The 8,658-nt window shown below is 32.6% G+C and overlaps 2 protein-coding genes across 2 annotated transcripts; one reads left to right on the top strand and one right to left on the bottom strand.

The window, feature by feature from the left end:
- Window positions 1-855: 855 nt before the first annotated feature.
- LOC141664827 (uncharacterized) lies at window positions 856-1,284 on the bottom strand. The gene has a single exon (XM_074470781.1). It carries the CDS (start codon window positions 1,282-1,284, stop codon window positions 856-858), a length of 429 nt encoding a protein of 142 aa, XP_074326882.1.
- Window positions 1,285-6,166: 4,882 nt separating this feature from the next.
- On the top strand, window positions 6,167-7,024 carry LOC141664826 (uncharacterized). The gene has a single exon (XM_074470779.1). It carries the CDS (start codon window positions 6,167-6,169, stop codon window positions 7,022-7,024), a length of 858 nt encoding a protein of 285 aa, XP_074326880.1.
- Window positions 7,025-8,658: the final 1,634 nt, after the last annotated feature.

The raw sequence follows: 8,658 nt of genomic DNA, 5'->3' as shown, positions 1-8,658 counted from the left end.
AAAATCCCGTATACCACCACCGACCTGCATGATCATTAGCAACCTCAAAATCAATATAGTGCTTAGTACTACCAGTAACAACACAACCCCCCTCATTCTTCCATAACAAGGCAAGCCCCCCGCTATGACCCTAAGCATCTACTGACCAATAATCTGCATAATTAAGAGCCTTACAAACTTCAATTATTCTACTATGTTTTGCTAATATTTCTGACAAGAAAATTATATTAGGTTTTATTTGTTGGGTAAGCTCCTTTAGAAAACGAATTGTCCGTGATTTACCCAGCCCACGACAATTCCACGCTAATAGACTCATTCCAGGTCCCGCCTCTATCAAGTTTTTTGGCTCATCTGTCTTATTAACAAGCCCATCCTGTCCTTTGTTTGACTCCTCATTCAGCTGTTTACGTTTTGAATCAATCACAAAATTATCTTCTATTTTTAAATTCCCGCCCAATGTTACATCCTCCGTAATTGTTGCCTTCACGTCCTGTATTTTGTTTCCCTGCTATTTATTAGCAAAACAGATTGCACCACTCTCTCCTGAAATTTCGGTAATCTGTCCATCCACTTCCATGAATCTTTCACCTGTTTTCTGTATCTGTTCCCCATTGTTCGAGTTTGAAGCTCCACCGGAATTCGAACTCCAGGCATAACCCCCATCTGGTCCATTCCTCAACCACCTTGCCCCAATATTCTGATTTCTACCTGCTTTCATCGGTGCCCTGAGCCATGTACCATAGGCTCTTTCTATTATTTTATCCCGATTATCATATACAATTCCACAATCACGATCTGAGTGCCCCAAGAGTCCACACACAAAACAGAACGTACTCAAACGCTCATATTTGAAGTTTATCCATGTCCAAGCACCCCCTCTCTCTTAATCTTCATTTTCCTTTTAAGAGGCTTATCAACATCCATTGTCACTCTAATACGTACAAACAATTTCCATCCACCTTTAACATTCTGAGAATCTGCTTTAATAAACACTCCTATATAATCTCCTATACTCTTCAATATCCTCTCTGATAGCATCCCAGTAGGCAAGTCATAAATCTGAACCCATATATCCATTCGATTTAACCTCACCAGGTGTGCATCTTCATTGGCCTCTAGCTTGTGGTGCAGTAACAGATTTTGTTCAAATGTCCATGACCCTCCTTCAACAACCTTCTGTAAATCGAGAACATGAAAAAACACGAACGAGTACCTCTGTCCACCTAGGTCATGGATTTCCATCCCATCTTTTGGTCTCCAAATTGATGCCAGCACATTTTGCATTGCTTGGAAATTAATGTTTTTCTCACTCAGAAACCTCCCAATCAACACTAATGTTTTCTCCTGTACTCCATTCTCTTCCCCCCTACAATAATTCCTTCCCCTCCTTCATCTTCCAATGCCAACCGAGCGTACATTTCTTCCAAATTCATTGGATTAGAAGACATAATGAACAAATTGAATCAACAGTCTGCAAATGTAAAATCATGGAAATATGATTGAATGAAATATGAATGATTAATAATTTATAAACTTGCCATATAGACAAGACAACTCTGGATATCCAGAGAGAAACTACTTTACTCTGGTTGTTATATATTTTCTTTTCTTAATATTGTGGTGTTTGATGAAAAAATGCAAAATTGTTTGGTGTTTGTCAATATTTCATCATTTTTTGGTTATAGTAATGATTTTTTAGAAAAACAATTCACATTTATTTATGATAGTACTTTTAAATTTGTTTTATTAATTTGTTTTTTAATTTTGAATACTAATAATTTTTTTATGATTATTATTATATTTCTTCCTAGTTTTTATGTTTTATAAATGTGTAATTATAGTTTAATATCTTAATTAGTTATCTATTGTGTTTGTTATACAGATTATGAAGTATTTTAATGGAATATTAGAATAGATAAAATACATATGGTATATAATATATTTTATTGAATTTCTATATCAATTTTAAATCGTAATAGTTTTATTATTATTATTATTATTATTATTATTATATTTCTTCCTCATTTTTATCTTTTATAGGATTGACGTAGTCTAAATTTTTAAAAAGTGTCGTTCGTAGTTTGCATCTTCCGTATTTGTGACAATATATCATAATTTTTCGGTTCTAGACTTTGAAAAAAATATTTTACATTTTTTGGTCACAATACTTTTAAATTTAATTATATATTTTGTTTTCAATTTTGAATTATAATAGTTTTTTATGATTATTATTATATTTCTTCCTATTTTTTATGTTTTATAAAATTCATGTGATCTACATTCTGTAAAAGAATATTTATACCTAAATATAATCTAAATGTGTTTCTTATTATATATGATAAAAAAAATAAAATTATCATTTTACAATTTTTTTAACCAAACTTACCCATTGCAATTGTTTTTTAAAAAAATGATCGAATTTAAGCTCATTAACAAATATTTGTTCATTCTTACTTAGATTTATTTTTATTAAATAATTGTTAAATGTATTATATATAATATTTTTAATACTATTTTATATCATTTAAAAATGTGTAATTAATTACCTAGTGTGTTTGTTATACATATTATTAAGTATTATAATGAAATATTAGAATTAATACAATAAATATAGTATATAATATATTTTATTAGATTTGCATTCAATTTAAAATTATTATAGTTTTATTATTATTGTTATTATATTTCTTCCTTATTTTTATGTTTTATTGGATTAATTTATTCTAAATTTTTTAAAATAAATAAAACACATGTAATATTTATACCTAAATATTATCTACATGTGTTTCTTATTTTATAAGATAAAAATCAAATTATCTATTAAAAATATTTTAAATTAAACTAACACATTTCAATTTTTTTGTAAAAAATGATTTTCTTAATTGTTACTTATATTTGTTTTTATTAAGATAATTGTTGTTTGTATTAGATATATATATCACTTTTATTATTATTTTATATCATTTAAAAATATATATATTTGTAGTTCAATTTCTTAATTATTTATCTATTGTGGTTGTTGTACACATTGTTAGCCATTATAATATTATAATAGAATAAATGAAAAAAAATTATTATACCTCAACTATCACCAAAACAAAAAATTACTTTAGGAGTGCTTTTTCTGGTTTTTAAAAAAAATCTGGTTTTTTGCTTTTTCTTTTTAATTTTTAATGGAATGTTCTAATGTATTAAATAATTAATGAAATTCATTTTTATTTTTTTTAGGTTTTTTTGTGTATGTATTTGTTTTTTTCACGCCTATTATGATTTTTTTAATTTGTTTTTTTTGTTTTTTAATTTTAATTGAATGTTTATTTGTTGTAATATGTGATGTCTTAAATAATTAATGTAATTTATTTTTACATTTTTTTTGTTTATGTTTATGTTTTTTATTTGTTCATTTGGTTTTATAGTTTTTTAATATTTATGTAAGGTTTTTATCTAAAATAATTACATATTATAAATGATTAGTTATAAATGATTAGAATGAGTATAATTGAAAAAACTATATTGTTTATTATATGAACTAGTTTTAGGTTTTAGGTTTTAAATGACCTTGTTAAACCGAACCTTAAACATTACACTAATTATTTGGTTTTAGAGCTTTTTGATATTTTTGTAAGATTTTTATCTAAAATAATTACACCTTATTATAATTATAATCTCTTAATTGTTACTTATATTTATTTTTATCAAGATAATTGTTACTTGTATGTTTGTTAAGTTAGCATTATAATTTAATAATTTAAGTTTAATATTAATAATAATATATAAATTCTAATTACATATTTAGATGTTAACCAATAATAATAATAATAATTTTTAGTGATGTTATGAATTTAAGTATTAGTTTTTTTATTATTTTAACTTGTATTCCATTTATTAGACATTTTTTTTGTTTGTTAGTAATTTGAAGTTAACAAATATTAAAGTTTTATTATTTTTACTCAATATAGTGGTATACTACACATGTCAATTTTTTATTTTTTCTAAATAAACTATTTTTTAAACTTATTTACAAATGAACTATTTCATTTATGACTTTTACGAAAATAATAAATTGAATATATCTAAATATATACTTTTTATATGATTTTGTTAGATATTTTGATTTATCATTAATATTTTAATATAAATATTAAGAACATATGTGTTCTAAAATTTATAATATAAATATTTTATGTAAATCTTCAATATGATATATTTTTCATAATACGTCTTTTTTTAATTAATATAATTTATTTTCTTGTTTATGTATTTATTTTTTTTATTTGTTCATTTGGTTGTATAGCTTTTTGATATTTGTTTAAGGTTTGTATCTAAAATAATTTCATATTATAAATGATTAGAATGCGTTTTATATAAAAAAACTACATTTTTATTATATGAGTTTATTAGGAAACTATTTAAAAAAATTGAGTAGTTTTTATTTATTTTTAAACTTGTGTAGTGTGTGAAATGGATAGCTAGCTTTAGCTTTTAAATGACCTTATTAGGTATCATGTGGTCTCATGATATTTTTCTCTCCATGTTTTTGTGAGAGGGCTGTGATTTTCTCTTCACTCCTTGTAAAAGTAGTGTGAGAGGCGAGTTTCGCAATGGCAAACAAAGTAGATTTGAATCAGTTAATGGAGAATCTGGATATCACAAATGCGAAAGAGGAAGAACTGGTGTTCGATGAGGATGTTGAGGAGTCTGGGAATAGATTTGAGTTGTGTTTGGTGGTAAATTCTTAACGGAGAAGAATCTGAATGTACGAGTAATGAAGTCTAAATTAGCGGACATCTGGAGGCCAGCTATGGGTATCAGTATTAAGACTTTAACGGAGGGGTTGTACTTGTTTAAATTTTTTCATAAGGATGATATGCAGTGGATGATGAATAACGGCCCATGGTCATTTGACAATGCTATTCTAGTCACAAACACGATCCCAACAGGGGAGGATCCAACGAAGGTACCACTGAATGAAGCCGAGTTTTGGGTGCAGATATACGACCTTCCAACCAGTTTCATGACGGAAGCAGTAGGACGACAGCTGGGGAATTTTTTCGAAAAGTTTGTGTCGTATGATAGTACTAATAATACGAGCATATGGAGAGAGTATATGAGACTGAGAATTAGGTTGGATATTAGGTTGCCATTGAAGAGGAGGAAGAAAATCTGTAGGAGAGATAGAACGGAGTTTATAGTCACATGCAAGTATGAAAAGCTGGGTAATTTTTGCTTTAGATGTGGTGTTGTTTCTCATACAGAACGATCATGTAAGAAAAGGCTGAATGCTGATTTGGAGGAGGAGGTGAAAGGATGGGGTGGTTGGCTCCGAGCACCACCACGTAGGGGAGCGGTACAAGGGCGGAGCAAGTGGCTGCGAGAGGAAAACTCAGATGATTGGGGCGGGATTTCAGGAAAGGATAAGCATCAAAATATTCAAAATCATGATGTAACGAAATCAGGGGGATCTCAGCGAGGGGGAAGGAACGGATTAGCAGATAATATAGGTTTAGATAATTCTGGCATTATTATAGGGAGGGAAAAAGGAGGGAAATCAGGTTTTAACTCAACCTAATGGGCCTGGGTCTGAAGAGCTAGATGGGCTGATTGTTGAGGATAGAAAAAGACAAAGGACTGGTCCAACAGTGACTATGGACCTGGATAAGGATTACAACATGAAATTAACAGATTCTGGGCTTTTTAATGTGGATTGCACTGAATCTTCTTCTTCTGTATTGGCTAAGCTTGCAATGCAAGCTAGCCAGGAACAATGAATTGCTTAAGTTGGAACTGTAGGGGACTAGGGAAAGCCCGTACAGTTCGAGTTCTATGTAATCTTGTAAAAGATTACAATCCCGATGTGTTATTTTTAATGGAAACGATTTCGGTAGCTAGTAAATTAGAAGAGTTACGGATAAAGATGGGTTTTGCTAATTGTTTTTCAGTAGATCGTATTGGTCGGAGTGGAGGATTGGCAGTTTTATGGCATAATAGAGCAGAGTGTAATATCTCTGGGTATTCCCAGAATCATGTGGATGTTATCTTTAATGAGAATAATGTGCTAAAATGGAGGATGTCTTGATTCTATGGTATGCCAGAGAGAACCAGAAGAAAGCAATCCTGGGAGTTAATTTATAAGCTTTCTACGGTGTCGACTCTTCCCTGGTGTATAATGGGAGATTTTAACGATCTTCTATACCCAAAGGATAAGGAAGGTACTCATCCGCACCCTAATTATCTTATGAATGGTTTTCGTAATGCTCTGGAGATGAGTTCACTGTCAGAGATTGATCTGAGTGGGGGTCGTTTTACTTGGGAGAAAGGTCGAGGAACGAATGCATGGGTTAAGGAGCGTCTAGATCGAGGGTTTGCAAATGCTAATTGGTGGAGTTTGTTTCCCCTGTGTAATTTAAAAGTTGTTGCAACAGCAGTTTCAGATCATGAAGCTATTTTCCTTCAACTGGTAGAAGCCACGGTGTCGAAGAAAACCTTTAGGTTTAAATTTGAAAATACTTGGCTTAAGGAGCCTTCATTTATTTCAGATGTGAGAAATTGTTGGGAAAATCTGCCTATGTCTCATTTGATGATTAAGTTGATGTCAGTATCTCGCTTTATGGAGAAATGGGGGAGAGACTTTTTCAATAAATTTAAAGAGAAAGTAAGGAGGCAAAAGGCTATTATTGATTTGCTGAGGGAAAGAACTGATGACCATAGTGTTCGGGAGTATCTGAAGGCGAGAGACAAACTCAATGATATTCTGTTGCATGAAGAGCTGTACTGGAAACAGCGTGCTAAATTGTTTTGGCTCAGAGAAGGGGACGAAAACACTCGGTTTTTTCATACATCTGCTACGGCAAGAAAGAAGGCGAACAAGATTAATTTTCTAGTTAATGAGGATGGAGTTCGAGTGAATAAGGTGGAAGATATGGGAGAGTTAATCAAAGGTTACTATCAGAGAATTTTTGCAGCACCAGAGGAGGCAACTTCGAACGATAGCACTGCTAGCCCAAGGATTGTAACTCAATCTTAGAATAATGAATTAGTAGCAGATGTAACTTTTGAGGAATTTACGGAGGCTATGAACCAAATGCATCCCGACAAAGCGTCAAGACCGGATGGATTGAACCCAGCTTTCTATCAAAACTTTTGGAAGGTGTTAGGTAATGATGTTTTTGAATGCTGTCGTGACTGGTTGCAAGGTACTTCATTCCCAGCTGATTTAAATCATACCAATATTGTTTTGATTCCTAAAAAAGATAGTGCATGTTCTCTTAAGGATTTTAGGCCTATAGCCTTATGTAATGTGTTATACAAGATTATGGCTAAAGTCCTAGCAAATAGGTTGAAGCATGTGTTACCTGGTCTTATCTCGGATCAGCAATCAGCATTTGTACCGGGTAGATGTATTACGGATAATGTAGTGGTAGCATTTGAATTGATTCATCACATGAAAGGGGACAAACGGAGTAGTGAAGGGGAGATGGCTCTAAAGCTAGACATTAGTAAAGCTTATGATAGGGTGAATTGGGACTATTTGAATAACAGGATGCAAGCTCTTGGTTTTAGTTCGAAATGGATTAGTTGGGTTATGCGCTGTGTTACTACTGTGTCATATGAGGTGTGTTTCAACGGTATGTCTGTAGGCCCAATAATTCCTAAGAGAGGGTTGCGGCAGGGAGACCCACTCTCACCGTACTTGTTTCTCTTCTGTGTAGAAGGGCTGTCGAATTTGTTAAATGTTGCGGCAGAGGAGGGACATATTCATGGTGGTCGTGTCTGTACAGCTGCTCCGGAAATAACTCATCTCCTCTTTGCAGATGATAGTTTCCTTTTTTTCAAAGCTACGAGGGAGGAGGCTCTTCGAGTTAAAGGTATCTTGAATGATTATGCAGATAGTTCAGGGCAGTCGGTGAATTACTTGAAATCGGGGGTGTTTTACAGTGCAAATGTTAGATCGAGTATGCAGGAGGAAATATCAGGAATTCTAGGTGTTCATGGAGATATTACAACAAGTAACTACTTGGGGTTGCCTTCTCTTATCGGACGATCGAAGAAAAGAGTTCTTGGTTTTGTGAAGGAAAGAGTTTGTAAGCGCATTGATAGTTGGAAGGCTAAGCCAATCTCCCGAGCAGGGAAGACAGTTCTTATTAGGAATGTGGCTCAATCTTTGCCATCTTATTGTATGATGTGCTTTTTGCTGCCCAAAACTATGATACAGGATATTGAACGGCAATTTAATGCGTATTGGTGGAGTTCAGGATCTGCTGGGAGCAAGGGATTGAAATGGATGTCGTGGGATGCAATGTCGGAACTAAAATATAAGGGGGGTATGGGGTTCAGAAACATGTATGGTTTCAATATAGCCTTGTTGGGAAAGCATATATGGAGGTGCATTCAAAACCCGGAGCTTTTGGTAACTCGGGTATTAAAAGCGCGCTATTTCTCAGATAGTAGTATTCTGGAGGCTAGGAAAGGTATAAACCCCAGTTTTGTGTGGATGAGCATTTGGCAAGCAAAAGAAAAGTTATATACAGGCTACCGTTGGGTAGTTGGTGATGGTCGATCAGTAACAGCGACAAGAGATCCTTGGCTAGCTCAGAAGCCGAATTTCAAGGTTGATAATCTGCAGATGTATGAGGGTCGTCAAGAGAAGGTGGCAACTCT

This window comes from Apium graveolens, chromosome 6 (genome assembly GCF_009905375.1).
Source record: "Apium graveolens cultivar Ventura chromosome 6, ASM990537v1, whole genome shotgun sequence".
Taxonomy (NCBI): domain Eukaryota; kingdom Viridiplantae; phylum Streptophyta; class Magnoliopsida; order Apiales; family Apiaceae; genus Apium; species Apium graveolens.
The sequence above is the reverse complement of the archived record's forward strand: the minus strand, read 5'-3'. Positions and strand labels throughout refer to the sequence as shown.